The following is a 17,499-nucleotide window of genomic DNA, read 5'->3' on the forward strand; positions in this document are numbered from 1 at the left end:
CGCTCCCCGGCCGAGCAGCATCCTCCTTCGTGCCAGTGAGGCCAGATGCCAGATTGCATCATCAGCCTCCGCAGACAGGGCGAGGACTTTTCGCGGCTCCAGTCTGGGACAGCCAAGTTCTTCCTGCCAACAGAATGAGCATTCCTTGTTTAGTTCCAAAAAATTTTACAAAATCGACACTGTAGCACTTTCGTTTGTATTTGATAAAAATTGTCCAATCATGGACTAACTAGGCTCAAAAGATTCGTCTCGTCAATTTCGACCAAACTGTGCAATTAGTTTTTATTTTCATCTATATTTAATACTCCATGCATGCGTCTAAAGATTCGATGTGACGGGGAATCTGAAAAATTTTGCAAAATTTTTTGGGAACTAGCCCTGTTTAGACTGGAGATGAAAATTTTTTGGGTGTCACATTGATGTGTCGAAAGGATGTCGGGAGAGGTTTTTTAGAAACTAATAAAAAAACAAATTACATAGCTCATCAGAAAACTACAAGACAAATCTATTAAGCATAATTAATCTATCATTAGCACATGTGAGTTACTGTAGCACTTAAGGCTAATTATGGAGTAACTAGGTTTAAAAGATTCGTCTCACGTTTTTCAATCAAACTGTATAATTAGTTTATTTTTTTATGTACATTTAATGTTCCATGCATGTGTCCAAAGATTTGATGAGATGGACGAAAAAATTTTGGGTGGGGAACTAAACAGGGCCTAAACAAGGCCCAAGTTCATAACACGATTTTGAAGAACAGAGTGCAGTTTTGTTTTCAAGAGAAAGAGATGAAAAATGCTGCAACAAGTGAAGTGAGGAACAGACCTCTGCATGGCTGATCGATGAAACACTGCCTTCCCTCACCAGACCGTGCTCTCTGTGTTTTCCTGCATCTTATCCTTTCCCTCACCCTTCTCTTTCCCAAGATGACTTTATGAGCCGTTCTGCATACCATTCTCTTCCTCTGTGCTTTCCTCATGTGATCATCTGCCCAGATAGCCTGAACCAGAAGGGCTCAGATATGCAACATTGTGCGTTAGAAAATGGCAAACACGTTACAAAAGGAACAAGTGGATTCTCGAGATACATACCATGTTAGCAAACTTTTAATTCTCAGTATGGTTTTGAGAAAGAAATTCGACGTTGCATGCTACTTTCCTCACAGGATTGATCAGAAATGGAAAGCATAACAGTGAGAATATCACGTTGATTTTACATATAATACAAAAAGAAAACAAATGTTTTCTCCTCCTTATCTAACCCTAATCAGAATCTTTGCTATGCAGCATCCTAAGGCCCTGTTTAGATTGGAGATGTGTCACATCGGATATGTCGGAAGGATGTCGGAAGGGGTTTTTAAAAACTAAAAAACAAATTACATAGCTCATCAGGAAACTACAAGACAAATCTATTAAGCATAATTAATCTATCATTAGCACATGTGAGTTACTGTAGCATTTAAGGCTAATCATGGAGTAACTAGGCTTAAAAGATTTGTCTCACGTTTTTCAATCAAACTGTGTAATTAGTTTATTTTTTTATGTACATTTAATGTTTCATGTATGTGTCCAAAGATTCGATGGGCATGGACGAAAAAATTTTGGGTGGAAAACTAAACAGGGCCTAACACCTGAGCATGCTAAATTAAGGTGGTGACAGATCGGCAAGATATCTTGCCATCTTTACAACATTTGAGCATCCCAGAATTTGCCACAATCTTCACTCATCACTCAAGGTACTAATTGACAGGCGTCAGAGGACTTCTTGGAGTGCGTGTCCTTTGATCGGAGTATTGCTTCCCCTTGTCCATTTCATCCAACTTGTTCTCGAACCTGAACTTTGCCACCAGATCAGGCACAGAAGCTCTTAGTTTGTCGATTGATTCCAAGCTGTTTGCACTGGTCAGTAGTTCCCTTGGATGGTTTTGAACCGGACTATTAGCCTGATGGGTGAACAATAGCTAGGTCAATGGATATAACAAATAATCAAATGATAATCACATAAAGGTGGTTTACATTGAGCAATATCGGTTCATCACTTGAAATTTTAAGGTTGCTTATAATGGTGATATAGCTCTGCTGCAACAAGGAAATAGCCACTTTACAGCCAGACAAACAGTAATACAGTGTCATTTTGTTGTACTTATTATATTATCTTATATATATCCTTACACTCTGCCTTTTTCATTTCTAATCTAAACAGGTCCACGGAGCTTACCATGTAATCCTTCTCAAGACAGTTACTCGTCATGCTTCTTATAGATTCTGCCCCTTCACTGTGCTTTTCATTCAGCAGTTCCAGATGATCCAAGAAAGTGGTAGAGTTAGTCTCTATCATCTTGCTAGTTTTATGATCCAGTAAGAGGGAATCTGGAAATGCACAAAGACAACATAAGGAAAATGCATTCTTTCGGAAAATAATTTTTTCACAAAGATAAAGCTTTACTCTTTGAAGCAGTCAACACTTTGGATGTAATGGCATGGAACTCTGCATCATTCTGTGAAGAAAACAGAAGCCTTTCCTGGAACATATTTTCATTTTTGTTTCTCCTTTCCCTGCATACAAGAAACGGGTAAGAGACATGGAAAAGGCCTGCTCAGAGTATCAACAATGATAACTTTACTAAACATGATTACAACTTACTCAATAAAATCGTCAGTCTCCATGATTGAGCTCTTAACAAGATCATGCAAAGATGATTGTGTATGTGACAAGTAAGATACAGAATGGCTACCTTTCTTCAAGCTGCAATGGACAGTGCCTCTTAAGCATAAACAAATCATGGAAATGGAAGTACTTCAAGAATGAATGGCTGATTCAAATTGCACGTTGTTTGAGGTTTACAAGTGAGATTGGTACCATTGCTGCAAGATGCCTTCCATTTGATCATTTAATTTAGCATGCGATGACATATCCTCGTGGAACTGGCTCTCTATCACTCCAACATGAACCACAGACGCATTTTTGCCATTATCTGAAACCTGTTGTAGGTTGGACATCTCCAATTTCAGGTGCTTCTGCTCTTCACTGTATCTATCATTCAGCTGTCCCATATATGATGAAACCTGCTAAAGTTTACATCAGTTAAAGCTGAAGTCATACTAAGACCATTTTATTTTCTCATGCAATATAAAATCTGACCATTGTAGTTTTCTTGGCAGTCAACTCTGATAAAATTGCAGCAATCTTATTCAGAGCAGTTTGCTCGTCTTTAACACAAGTTTCCTGTCAAAAGGTGGCAAGTCATCAGAGAGTTTGTTCATAAATGAAATATATAGCACATATATCTAAATCAACTACCTTAAACTCATGTTCAAATTTAACAAGTTTGGAGGACCTTTCCATTTGATTCTGTTCCATAAGAGTGATGAGCCGAGACACATGTATCCTGATATCTTTAAAGAAATCAATTGATGTCTTTGACATGGCTTGTGCAGAAGTAAGACTCCTTTTAAATCCCTTCAAAAGAAATCACACGAGTTGTCGCGTCTAGCTAAATATGTTCCATACAGGCACATGAACTAACAAAATCAAGGAGACATACAGAGTGTTGTAGTTTTGCAGAAAAAGCTAATAGTTCTTTGAGCTCCGAAGTAGATTTCAGAACATCGTTTAGAACTTGCTCAGCTTCAGGAACCATCATTGCGAGAAACTGTAGTGTTCATATACATAGAATAATTAGATTGCATTCAACACTTTGTTTTTTCTGCATTAGATTGTATTCATACAAAAGTTTCTGTTATTCCATACATTGTCAACAGCAATTGCATTAGTAGATATGTTTTGCCTCATCTGCTCGGAATCTATGATAGATTGCTCCCTCAAGGTATTAGCGAGCTCCTTCATGCATTGGACCCCAGAGACATACATATCTTTGACTTTTGCAATTCTTTTCTCCAATTGGTTCTCTGACTGGAAGCAATTGTATGTTGTAGCTATTTTAGTGTACTAGTAGGGATAGTAATAATAAAAGTATAGCATTTCAAGAGTGGCACCTCATTTCTGGCTGAAAAGTACAACTTTGTTTGTTCATTCATAGACTCCAAAATTTTACTCTGTTCACAAACCGATCCAGCGACTGTAGCATGCAGAACTCCAAGACTATGATCCAATTCAGCCCGAAAACCAGATAGCAAGCCTTTGTTTTCAGCATCAGTTTTTGATTGCCTTTCTATAAATGATTGTGAAAGACATGCATAGTCAGTAGAAGGAAAGATACTGGATTAAATTAAATCATAGTAGATATTACCTAGTTTATTCAGAAGTACAGTGGTATCTCCAGATGCATTCTCCAAGGTGTTGCGCAAATCCTTTGCTCGTTCAAGAATTAAGTGTTCTATACAATATAATGGATAACAACAAAACAATTGGCCATGGATGGAAGAGTTGTACATATATTAAACTCTTTGAGTTAGAAATTACTTTAGTTACTTATGATAAAAAAAATACCAGAATGAAGTAAATTTGAGATAATGAAGTCCTTCTCCCTTTTAGCTCTGCAATGAACTTCTTGAAGATCCAGAAACTTTCCCTTCCAGTTTTCAAGATTTACCTAAATAAGGATATGTACAAAATGTGAGGACCCTAATAGATCTAAATAAATGAAAAGGAAGTATGCGTTATTCAGAAAATAAGAAAAGAAAGTTCTCCAAAGTGCTTTACCTTCAAATCTTTGTTCTGACTTTCCAAGTCCAAGCGGCATTCCTGCTCTGCTAGGTAAAAGCCTTTGAATTTTTCAACTTCCTACCAGATCACCAGAAGTATAAGAGTCAGTTCAACTTTGAAATTATTGAAAAAAATACAACTAAATCAGATTTGGGGATATGCATATACTTTGTTCTGCTTTTCAAGACTGAGCTCCAAATTTTCTATTTTTTCCTTCATTTTCTGCAATAAATAGTCAATGTGATTAATGGATTAAGAATAGTAAAAATCAATACACAGAAGTTGCAATGTTGCATAAGAACTATATTTAATGAAATTCTCAAGGCTTTGGTGATGGAGGTGCTGTACACTCGTACTTATACCTTTCTTTCTGCCTCGTCTAGGACGAACCTTTCATGAGGGATGTAGATTCCATTCCTTTCCCTTGCAGCTTTGACATCTGACAAGTGACGATATACTTATGAGATACTATGCTAATGTCATCAATGCAGCGAAATCTAGAGAGAAAGAGAGAACCTTGTTTCATTCTTTCCAGTTCTTGGTTGAGGTCCTTGAGCATTACAGATTTGCATGTTTTTTTATTTGCCTGCAATAGATGGTCAAGATTCTAACAAGAGTTTTGAGTAAATTGAAAGTTTCAAACCCCATGGTGAATAGAAGTTTCACCTCCGGCTTGTTTCTTATGCTTTTAGCACGAGAAGCGTACTCAAGTGTCACCAGTGTTTCCTCCAGGGAATGGACAGATGGAGACACTGTTGCTATGATGCATGTTTTGGCTTTGCCTCCTAATGATTCTCTTAGCAGTCTGGTGAGTTTACTATCCCTGATAAAAGTATATGAATATGCATTACTGCCCGCGCACAAAATGAACTGCTCATGAGCTTACATATCAAAACTAAGCACAGTGTATAACCTGTATGGCACATGAACTGAATGCTCCACGAGCGCAGTGATGACACGTCCCAGAGTTAATAGGCTCTTATTCATCTCTCCAGCTTCTCTTGCTCTACCCTATAGCAAGCAAAATTATGACTTAAACAGGACTGTCATGCCGGAAGAGCATATTTTGGGATGCTAATATAGAGGCACAGTGAGATTGTGTATACAGATAATTTTATTCAGTGTATACAGCGTAAGATAATAAAGATCTTGATCGCCAGAAAAAAGAAAGGAAATGCTCCATTTCGTGGGCAGCATAAGGTTTTAACTACAGATGGCTGCTCCTGGAATATGCAGTACTATTACTGAACTGAATTGATTCCTTCAATGACCTTGTGCCCCATAACCCCTGAACATCACAATGACCACTGAGTTGGGAAACATCAGCCAATATATTGATGACAATTAGCTGAGAACCCCCCATATCGTGCATCGTCCTTTCATTATTTCATATACCCATCTTTATGATAATATACACGTACACCAAGATATAGTTATGTACTTCTATCATATTCTACACATGATGCACCATGACTATATGATTCAATACAAGTAGACAAGATGGATACATCGACTAAACCAAATTACCCAACTGGACAAGATATGGTAAACAAGCTAACAGGTAATGTTATTGCTAATGAGTAGCAAATGGCAATAGAAAAGAAGTACTTCTCTTGCCCCTGATCGAGCGATATTCTCTGATCCTGCCAAGTCTACAAGGTTCAACCTCCCATACTTCATGAGTTCCTCATTTCCTACTGTTGTTTCTTTGACATGGATGTTTATAGAAAAAATAGCATGTGATCGGCTGCAAGAACAGAATGCAGAGTTGCTTAGTCCCTGACAGACAACAATCTCTGTACCAAAATAAGGTAGAAATGGAATGATTAAGAACCTGCTTTGCTTATTTAGTGCAGTGTGAGCAGTGCGTCTCCTAGATGACCCGTGTTCCAAAAGGTTGTATATGTCACTAGGACTGTAGACAACAATCTCTTCGAGTCCTCTTATGACTGCGCCGCCTTTGCCATCTTCCATAAGAGTTATAGGCCTCTTTTGACTACCTTCAGGGAATCTGCTTTGGTCCTCCAAAGACAATAGGTCTGTTATATCTTCATTATAGAGCTCTAAGAAGGTTACCTTCATGCTATAATCAGCCTTCTGTGCTTCAAGCATATCAAAGATATGGCGCACTGCTCTAGGGATGACACCAGCAGTATCCGGTAGTTCATTGACCTAACATATTAGGTAAGACAAATTATTCAGCAGTTAAAAGGAACTTCGTGCCTTCATCATAGATGATGTCCATATATTCTGGGTACCTTCAGTGTCATCTCTCCCTCCATGGTATATGTCTTTCCAGTTCCAGTCTGTCCAAAGGCGAAGACAGTGCAGTTATAGCCTTCGAGGACATCAATCACTATTGGTGCAACAGCATGGTCATATATCGACCTTTGCTGAGATTTTGGTCCAAAAACCTAGGACAAAACAACAACCACATATCCAAGAACAATGGTGGTAAGCAATATGAATCATAATACAACATCTTTTAGAACCAGTACTCCAGTAGTTAAACCTCCACAATCATATAGAAAAAGATAAACAAACACATGCGCGCGCACACACAGGTCCAAAGAGGATTTACCTTGTCAAAGGTAAACGTCTTGTCTACTTGCTTGAAGAGGCTGTGCAGAACTATGACCTCCCTCTTCAGGTCATTACAAGAGATGGCGCTCTGCACATTCAATCTCTGCTCCTCCTCACTCAGTGGCCTACAAGACAGACAGAACGCACAGTCAGGAGCAATTACGCGATGGTAGCAAAAGGTTTTCTCATAGCAGCAATGAAGCACCGGGTACTCTTCAAGGGTGTCACTGACAGGATCCCAATCCGTATTGTAGAATCTTATACTATGATCCTATCAAACCAAAACAATATCAATTCCACCCTGTATCCTAAATCCACTCATTTTATAGTATATTAATACAAATTGAAGTGGACCTTAAGATCCTACATGGAATTTCATAGTATCCCGATGGTACAATCCTAATTACATTTTTTAAATGATTCGGTTGTGATGAAATTATTATTTAAAATTGGACTCTTGCCAGTGTAAACGTTGGGCTTCACAAATTTGCCACTGAAACACAATTCATAGACTCATACGGACAGGATCGGAGCCAGAAATTTTTAGGAGCCCAAACAATTCTTATTGTTATTAAAAAAATAAAACCCGTCCTCCACAGTCTCGAGTAACTCACCTGCACCGGAGCACGACCTGAACGTTCACCTCCCGATTCCTCTCGCATCCATCCCCGCCTCCACCGTTGCCGGCAATGGCACCCACGCCGCTACGGCGAGCAGCGCTCTGGGACACTCCATCAGCCCACCTCATCTCAAGGTGCCGCCGCTCCGGCCGCGGCGTGAGGAATGGCATAGGCGCCGGGCCGACCCACGACCTCCTGCTGGGGTTCGGTGTCTGCGCCATACCCCGGCGACACCCGCGACGCTCTGATCCGAGGAGTGATTTGAAGGAAATCACGAAGTTCTAGGGCGGATTCGCCGCTCCTTGGAAGGGGCAAGGGGTGGATTGGGGAAAGCGGAGTAGGGAGGCCGTGATGATTAAAGATTTTCCGTTGAGGAGAAATTTGAATTAAGCAGTGATGAGGTGCGGAGCGTAGACCGTAGAGTGAGAGTGAGAGTGTGGCGACTGGGCCTCTGCCCTCCGGGGTGAGTGGGTGACTGCGTCCATGGGCGATGTATGTGTTGGGCCGTCATGGGACTGACCCTAGCTTAATTTGAGGCCTGAAGATTCTTTCGCCGAACAAATATAGCCCATGAACACGCCAGGTCAAAACTCGAAAGTCAGGTCAGACTCGGATCGTTGAGTATATCTTATATTAAAAAAGTGGTTTAACTTGTCATGATTGCAGAAAGGTATGATAATGCCAAAAGCTAGGGACTTTATCAATAGCAAAATAAAATCATCAACAGTCCAACGCGGATCGGAGATTTGCAACCGGTAACAAAATAGTGGTTTGCAAGAATCTTTATTTATTCGGACGTATCGAAATGTCAACGACAGCACGATTTCACTTGCAAGCAGAGACGGGGCATGCGCAATGCGCGCATGCATGCGTCTCTACACCACCAGCTTCTACTGCTTCAATCGCTGTCGATGAACCAGACAATTCTATATTATGAATATGATACGTGCTCTGCTTGCAGTTTGAACTCGCACAAACAAGCAATTGTTGACTTTGCACAGCACGTTGGTTCTGAATAATGCGGCTTAAACTAGCCTCCTACTGGATTGCGGTGCTACTAGGTCCAACCAAATGAAGCTTTAGCTACACCTGGGGTAGTTGATGTCAGTTGCATTTCTTTTTTTTAAAGCTTGTTATATGCACTCTCTCTCTCTCTCTCTCTCTCTCTCTCTCTCTCTCTCTCTCTCTCTCTCTCTCTCTCTCCGGATGAGGGAGCATGTTTGACTTGGGAAGCAGCAGTTGTTTACTCGGCTGGATCAGCTGATCACTTCAATGTAGCTTGGGTCTAGTCTCTAGAAGGTCAACAAGGAATATTGAGCTGTGTTCCTCTCAAGGCCCAATTAACCGACAGAAGCAGGGAGATAATGAAGATTTATTATATTATTAGGTGTTCTGACGTTCTGCATGCGTCATGATGAAAAATAATGGTGCCCAAAAAGTCAAAGCTCAAGAATTCCGTGAGATGGTGAGCTAGCTTCAGATTGGCGTAGCAGTTAGCAAGCTGACCTGACTTGGAAAATGGTAGCTCGAGCTGTGGAGACACGTCGATCGTGGAATATATATATGGGTAACGAACTCTGAGATGAAAACGGTTTCAAGGACTGTTTGTGTTGTGTGCAGCCACCGCACATAGAGATTCCCAGTCATCAGTCAACATCGTCTCTCAGGCTGCTGCTACTTTCCTCTGCGTCCAGCACCGACCAGAGCCGTGGCGAAAATGAAAGTGTTTAACGGCAGTCGGCAGCCGCATGCATGCAGCTGTAAGTACGTCGTCTGGCTGCTATGATTACGAAGCAGTCACGAAAAAGCTAACCGCAGCCGGCCGCCGCCCGTTTCGTATCGTCAGCGCACGCCCGTAGTAGCGTACAGTACGTGCCGCCGTCACTGCTTTTACTACTGTACTGTACATCCTGATGAATATTTCCTGATCCTGCAAGCAATGCTCACAGAGGGATGGCCAGAGCTGCAGTGAAACCGTCGTCGTGGCATGTACAGCCCATAGACAGAGTCCCGTCTATAAGAATATGGAATTTGACATATAGACAGCTAAAAAGACAGATTATACAATGGACTGTTTTTTTCTGTCTGCAAGCTATTTAATGTTGTGCATATAAACAAGATCCATCCTAAATACTATTTTGTATACCAATATGTTGCTATTTGATAAGAAAACAATAAACGCAAAGCAAGATAACTAAGAGAAAGTTCACACAAACTCCATTCATCAGCATGCAACCAAAGAAATTAGAATTTTTTCAAGGTACTATGAAAATACAAAATAAAAGCATGACAGCTCCATACATCAGCAGCTACGGCTTGTTCAGCTAGGACTACAACTAGCTTTCTGGTTCTCGTCCTGTAAACAAACAGAACGAAGGGAAACAATTGATAGTCTGCACTAACTGATAACAGTTTTCAGCTTTCAGAAGCTAACAATTTCAGAAACTGATAGAATTTCAGATAGCAGCTAACAGAAACTGATACTTAGTTGTAAAAAACAGAAACTGATACATTAACAACTTTTTTTTTTGGGGGGGGGGGGGGGGGGAATACGTTAACAGCTTTAAGAAATTGCCGTCTGAAACTTGCTAACTGAAAGCACATAACTAGAAGGAAACTGAAATTGCTATCTGAAACTTAATTGCTAACTGAAAGCATATGTATCAGAACTAAACTATTGTTCTTACCAAGATGGACAAATTGAATTGCCATCGCAACCAAGTTCCCACCAAGCAGAAGACGAAGACGTAGGGAATGGAAAACCACCTCCGCGGGGGCTGCTCCCGCCATGATCGACACTGAGCCGTTGCCGCGACCGAAGGGGTGGTGGTGGCCGCGTCCGACTGCGGAGAAGGCCGTCGCGGCTGATCTGTCCTTGGTCTTTCTGGCTGCTACCGAGGCCTTGTCCGTCCTCGTCGCTGTCGCGCCCTTGAGCTCGATCCGTGGTCGCCGCCGCCTCCATGGCTCCATACTAGACATTTTCGATCTGTGCTGGGAGAAGACGAAAAAGGAAGCAGGATATATGGTGAAAGGTGGAAGGGGATAGGGATTTCAGCGCAATCCTTCCCGCGAGATGCACTGGATCCGCGAAGCGACGACGAGCTCGTACAACGCGGAAGCCATCGTCTCTTCGAGCATCGGAGCACGAGCCGTCCTCGTCTCTTCGCGAGACGACGGGCTCGGTGCCTTCCATGCTCGCCAGGGGGCTTTTTGTAAAAATTGCCACATGTAGACGACCCTTGCAGAGACCCGTTGTATATGCCCTTAATTGAGATTTTCGATCTCGGCAAGCATGAATGCATGCATGCATGCATGAATCCGCCATTAGCTAGCCTCCTGTTCCGTAGATGTGCGGTTCGATCTTGGAAACACCATGAAATTAAAGCGGGCGTACGAACGGCCAGTCTCAATGCACAGTTTTATAGTACAGTTACCAAAATTATAAACTAGGTAACCGAGCCACAAGAGTTTCATGGGGATGAAACTCCTCTCTGGTTTGATGAAACTCCTTCATTTAATGACCATGCCAAGTCAGCAATTTTGCTTATGTGACACCCTATTTAATGTGCATGACACTCTCATAAAACATGTATTGAAACTGGCCTTATGATATCATCAGATCAAATTAACTAAGCCCCTCTCTGATGGAAACCGACCGCATATATATATAGATCCTGCTGTGTCCTCCAACAATCCAGCTGGTGGTGACGATAGGTCCATCTGCTATTAGTGAATTTGAGATCACTTAATTAGAAAAGAATTCGCCATCCAATAACGCAGCAGTCAGAAGTCAGAACAATGAAATCTCTTGGTCCAAGTCCAAGCAAGCAGGTGCCGTTGGAGGAGGGTTTTGAGCGTGTGGGAGACCGCAGCATGACGAGCTCCATCACGGCTGCGCGCGCGGGCGTAGCGCTGGGTTCAGTGCATGTGCTTATGCATGCATGCATGCAGCAACAGGTTCGGGTAGTTCCAAGCAGAAACAGAACCTACGTTTGTCTCAATCCTCATCAAATGGGTTGTTTCTCGCTTTCGCGCTACGATCAATTTATTCCGCACAAATTAAATATACTCCTTCCGTCTCTAAAAGAATTTAATTATGAGATACATGTCAATCAAATTGATTAAAATTTAACTAAGTTTATAGTAAATAATATTCATATTTATGTCTCTAAATAAATTTATTAAATCTATTTTATAACTAATCTAACAACACTTATTTTGTATCTAGTATTCTTTTTATGTAAATTTAGTAAAAATTTAAATTATTTGACTTTTTGAAAAATGAAAATTACAATTTTTTTATGGACGGAGTAAGTATACGGTTCTCATTATCATACCTTGGCCTTGTTTAGTTGCCGATATGAAAAAAAATGGCTACTGTAGCACTTTCGTTTGTTTGTGGTAAATATTGTCCAAATATAGATTAATTAGACTCAAAAGATTCATCTTGTGATTTACAAGCAAACTGTGTAATTAGTTTTTATTTTTAACTATATTTAATGCTCCATACATGTGCCACAAGATTTGATGTGACGGAGAATCTTAAAAAGTTTTGGTTTTCGGGGTGAACTAAACAAAGGCCCTTGTCTATGGCAGACATCTGCTTCAGATCGTGTACTAGCTTTTCTTGGGCCTAGAGACGATATATATATGTCGATATCATTAGGCATGCATTAGCCCTGCAGAGAAGTGCAGAGCGTAAAACCCAATCATGTGCAGGAGGAATTTGAAATGCACAGAGTGTCGGGGGCTTTCTGCAAAATAAATTTATCAAACACTAGAGTAGAGTCATTTTGGGATATTCCTCTCCTAATCCTAACTGCTGCCTTGGTCAGCAGCTTGGCCTTAGCATACAGAAGAATTAGCTAGAGACATGCATCTGTTAGAAACGCGTCATGGCGTGCGTACTCAGACTTGCTCTTCTCTGCAACTGCAATGCTGTTATCGCTGTCCACACGCCACATTCAGTACTTCTGTAGAAAGTCGTCTGAATCTATAAGCTCCTCATCAAGTGGCTGCTCTCGATGCTGTTGCAGTCAAGCTAAGGACCGAATCTAGCTATAGCTCAACTTCTATCAACAATTATATTATATCTCTCTCGTACAGAGAGGAAATACGCGTATACGTGGTGTGGATGAGCACCGCGCATGCAGCTAGATATGTACATGGCGAGTAGGGTACTATTATGTATTATTTGACCTTTGGTGTATGTAGCAGGTACAGTATTCTCGAAAACAATGTCAATGGGCTGAGATGTAAGCACTTTCCTTTTCGCTTTTAATAACTGAAATAATAGCTAGATAGCTTATATTATGTATTTATGTATATTATACTCTCTTGAGTAGTATAAGTTGTGGCCATGTTGTTTCAATTGGAAGCGAAGTTGATGAAGGTTCGGTGCAGATTTATATATTAGGGCCCTATATATTATGATTTTATCCCAGGTCTTATCAGTGATCGCATTATGTACTAATGCTATAAACAATCCCATTTCCCCCCTCTTATGTCCAGAGATTCAACTTCCTCCTCTTGATGTGGTACACGCATGAATCATGAGTTCATGCTGCACAACTGCCAATGAATAATGATGCATATATGCCATACCACGCCGCGGAAGAACTGTGTTTGGCTGGGGTTAATGCATTTGCATCGAGAAGGAAACTTCCGACTGCAAGCATGCATGTGTTGAAGTTTTCGGGAGCCTATGCTTGAGGCTGCAAACACCTAGCAGGACTTCAGAGCTCAGACCTTGTAAGAGCAAGTATTATGGGTGGCTGAGAGCAGGCTGGATCCGTGTTGGCAGAGAGAGAGAAAAGGGGAGAGAGTACCCAGCGGGTGTCTCACCAAACGCCAGTATGAAGCGGGCGATATACGTGCTGCTCATCCCCGTTCGCTGATCTCCTGCTTTGCTTGGTCCTCATTGGTTGTATGTGCTCATGCATTGCTATGTTTGCTGCTTCCGCATTAATTGAAAGTCACGTCAGACTTCATTTCGCTGGCTAGCGGGCGGTGTTATTGTTCTTGCTCTAAGAGCAAGTATTATGGGTGGCTGAGAGCGGGCTGGATCCGTGTTGGCAGAGAGAGAAAAGGGGAGAGAGTGCCCAGCGGGAGTCTCACCAAACGCCGGCATGAAGCGGGCGATATACGTGCTGCTCATCCCCATTCACTGATCTCCTGCTTTGCTTGGTCCTCATTGGTTGCATGTGCTCATGCATTGCTATGCTTGCTGCTTCCGCATTAATTGAAAGCCACGTCAGACTTCATTTCGCTGGCTAGCGGACGGTGTTATTGTTCTTGCTCTAAGAGCAAGTATTATGGGTGGCTGAGAGCGGGCTGGATCCGTGTTGGCAGAGAGAGAAAAGTGGAGAGAGTGCCCAGCGGGCGTCTCACCAAACGCCGGCATGAAGCGGACGATATACGTGTTGCTCATCCCCATTCGTTGATCTCCTGCTTTGCTTGGTCCTCATTGGTTGCATGTGCTCATGCATTGCTATGCTTGTTGCTTCCGTATTAATTGAAAGCCACGTCAGACTTCATTTCGCTGGCTAGCGGGCGGTGTTATTGTTCTTGCTCTAAACGCCGAAAGACTGAAGGCGCCGTCTGATCTAGCTAGTCGATCGACATCGCGGCGCATGGTTAGTTGCAGGGTTATGGATTACTCAAAGGACACGCTTTATTACAGTACAAGGCTATCTATTTGGTTAAGAGCTGTAAAAGGTTGACTAGCCCTGGCAAGATTATCAAGCGTTTGATTTTTTATCTGATAACCTGAGATTGAGATCAATGCCTGGCCAATTGATTGGCACTAGGGCTCCAACTAATATTAAACAGGCCCTAAGTGCGCGCGGTGGGTTAGCTTAGCTACCGCCTTGCCTCTCCCAACGCTCGCAAAGTCGCAACGATGACAAGTGCATGACATATGGACTGAAGGAACAGGAGGGAACCTGCAAGCCTGAAGGTCGATCAGAATGATCCGAATAGGAGTTCAGAGTCCTTGCTCTTCAGAGGGCTTTCCAGAGTCCCAGCCTGCAATTGCAAAAGGTTGCCAACGGCCGGCCATGCCACTATGCCAGCTAGTTATTAAAAGCATATTCGCTTGGTAGAAAATCTATGGCTAAAAGCACTGTTCGCTGGCTTCTTAGGCTACTACCGTCGTTAGCTCAGTTGGACTCAATCGAAAGAAAGATAATGAAAACGTCACCATATTTATTGTAGTAGCCGTACACACGTGTAACTAGCAGGATGTAGGATCTAAGTTATACTTCGCAACCATGCATATGGACACCGCCAGCGCCAGGTCAAGACAATCTCCTCGAACGGCTTCTGCCTTCTGGTGATCACAATGCGCGACCAAAAACGGCTTCGTTGCGCCGCCGCCCCTGCAGCAGCTCTGCTCCTTCCTCCATCGGCCGCCGCGCGTGTCGTCAGTCGCCACACACACACACCTCATCAGAAACCAACTAACGGATCAAAGGCTAGCTAGCTGCTACCCAAGCCAGGCAAATGCCAAATCTGACTTGACATGTTTATTAGTACAGTATTAGCTAGCTCCACAAGTCAAGCTATTAACAATGCTGCAAGTCGCGCGGAGCACGTACATGTGTAGACTTATCTCAGTAGCTAGCTTATTAGCTATAAATACACGCTCCAGGTTCCTCATCTTTTCTGCATTCAAACGCTTCCGAGAAAGCAAAGCACTCGATCGATCGATAGATCGATCGGGCTCACCACATCCAGCTTTCCAGTCCTCGATCATCTTTGCTCAAGTGCTATCAGCAGCTAGCTAGCTTCGACGCGCGATCTCTGCTCGTTCGACGATTCGTCGTGCTCAACAATCCATGGCGTATGGCAAGAGGACACGGCAGAAGGCCGAGGAGATGGTCTGGCTGCCCGACGGCGCCGACGTCGCGCGCTTCCTGCTGCTCTTCTCGGGAGACCACCAGCACCACTACCACGGCGCCGGCGGCGTGGCATCCACGGACGCGGCCTCCTCGGCGCCCGAGCGGGTGTTCGAGTGCAAGACCTGCAACAGGCAGTTCCCGTCTTTCCAGGCGCTCGGCGGCCACCGGGCCAGCCACAAGAAGCCCCGCCTCGCGGACGGCGGCGTCGACGCCGCCGCGGCCGAGCCGCCCAAGCCCAAGGTACACGGCTGCTCCATCTGCGGTCTCGAGTTCGCCATCGGCCAGGCGCTCGGCGGCCACATGCGCCGCCACCGGGCTGCCGATCAGGCGGACGGCGGCAGCCCCGGACTCGGGCTTGGCCTCAGCCTCGGCACCGGGCTACTCGCCCCGAAAGACGACAGCGGCAAGAAGACCGCGCCGCCGGCCGAGCTCGTGCTGGACCTTAACGCCGTGCCGGAGCTGGAGGAGGAGCAGGATCGCGCCAGGCTCTCCATCGAATTCCCCGTAGCAGTAGTTGACTTCTTACGTTAAAGAAAGAACATGGAATAGATTGATCTTCTCGGTTCCATTTTTTAATTATTATTATTACATTATTACTACAATCATTAAGCCGCCCCAGCGGTCAACCTCGAAGCATTAGAAATTCCAGAGTACCTACATGGTTTTTTTCTCAGAAATGTATGAGGATGCTTCTAATGCTCTAGGGGGCGGCTCTATATAGTATAGTTTGACTTTCTGCGGCATTTTGTTTTTTTATATTATCAATACCTTGAAATATATATACATCTCTTTTCTCTAACTTATTACGAATTTAGTGTTATGTCCAATGTTTTCTGCTAAAAAAAAGATAGATTCAATACAGGAGGATTTGAATGTCGAATGTTCTTTAAAGAGAGATTCAATCTAGAAGGAATTGGGAAATATTCAATCCAGGAGGATTTGAATGTCTAATGTTTTCTAAAAGATAGATTCAATCTAGGGGGGAATTGGGAAGCTTTTCATTATTGAGAATAAAATATGAACCTAAAGCCAAGTTAAATAGACACAAACTTGAGTGGTTGGATATGCAATCACACAATCTACCCCAGCTAGTTGATCTAGGCTTCTTATGGCTTATCTATTATGTCAGTGTTATTTCTTCCAATAGCAATGAATTCATTGTATCACGCACATAGTAGATGAGAGGAATAACACTTACTTGGGAGATAGAAGTGCCCTACATCCAACATATGTTGATGTTGTATTGTTTGTGCGTCGAAGGGTTTGGTGTCAAGTAGGGAATAATCATCAAGGGCTCCCCACCAAGCCTTATATAACACTAAGGTAGGTTACATGTGGATCACCCCTGACAATCACTGATTTTGTTTCCTATTCACTTACCATAATCTCTTAAATATTCTACTCAGATGCCTATATCCCGTCTACTCCTATGCGCCAAGTAGATGAGGCACCGCTAGATCAAAACCGTCCTAGTCTAATCGGCCTAGCCCATTCCTTGACTAGGGTTGGATTATTGCCTTAGCTAGGATACTCGCGGTACATGCATTGATTAGTAGCCCATGAGTTTTTCATGGTCAAGCTTCCTGCAATCCCAACGTCGTCTTAACCTGAGTTGAGCGCTTCATGCCTCCTCCTTGCTAGTAAGAAAGAACATGAATAGCTCAAGAATTTAAAGCCTCACATTATCGTAGAGGGTATTCAAGCGCCTTACACCAATCGATGATTCACCG

The 17,499-nt window shown here is 42.9% G+C and overlaps 2 protein-coding genes and 1 long non-coding RNA gene across 5 annotated transcripts; 1 reads left to right on the plus strand and 2 right to left on the minus strand.

The window, feature by feature from the left end:
• Positions 1,599–8,354, minus strand: LOC8084908 (kinesin-like protein KIN-5B). Of its 3 annotated transcripts, none has more exons than XM_021457358.1 (23): positions 7,863–8,354; positions 7,247–7,373; positions 6,924–7,079; positions 6,500–6,837; positions 6,283–6,412; positions 5,579–5,676; positions 5,332–5,488; positions 5,182–5,251; positions 5,028–5,104; positions 4,834–4,887; positions 4,663–4,743; positions 4,450–4,552; positions 4,250–4,336; positions 3,996–4,171; positions 3,751–3,912; positions 3,545–3,652; positions 3,301–3,459; positions 3,142–3,225; positions 2,860–3,068; positions 2,644–2,745; positions 2,446–2,555; positions 2,218–2,369; positions 1,599–1,942 (listed from the first exon to the last, which is right to left on the minus strand). In XM_021457358.1, the coding sequence occupies exons 1-23, from the start codon at positions 8,087–8,089 to the stop codon at positions 1,739–1,741; spliced, it is 3,171 nt and encodes a 1,056-aa protein (XP_021313033.1). In that variant the 5' UTR covers positions 8,090–8,354; the 3' UTR covers positions 1,599–1,738. The 3 variants fall into 3 exon arrangements, with proteins under 3 accessions (XP_021313033.1, XP_021313027.1, XP_021313029.1); XM_021457352.1 differs by having other exon boundaries at positions 6,274–6,412; positions 7,863–8,353; XM_021457354.1 differs by having other exon boundaries at positions 2,860–3,065; positions 6,274–6,412; positions 7,863–8,351.
• Positions 10,064–11,216, minus strand: LOC110432005. Its single transcript, XR_002449454.1, has 2 exons — positions 10,556–11,216; positions 10,064–10,224 (listed from the first exon to the last, which is right to left on the minus strand). It is a non-coding gene; the product is annotated as an uncharacterized LOC110432005 (long non-coding RNA).
• Positions 15,516–16,465, plus strand: LOC8081474 (zinc finger protein ZAT12). The gene has a single exon (XM_002465410.2). The coding sequence runs from the start codon at positions 15,707–15,709 to the stop codon at positions 16,298–16,300; it is 594 nt and encodes a 197-aa protein (XP_002465455.1). The 5' UTR covers positions 15,516–15,706; the 3' UTR covers positions 16,301–16,465.

Source organism: Sorghum bicolor, chromosome 1 (assembly GCF_000003195.3).
Source record: "Sorghum bicolor cultivar BTx623 chromosome 1, Sorghum_bicolor_NCBIv3, whole genome shotgun sequence".
NCBI classification, from domain to species: Eukaryota; Viridiplantae; Streptophyta; class Magnoliopsida; order Poales; family Poaceae; genus Sorghum; species Sorghum bicolor.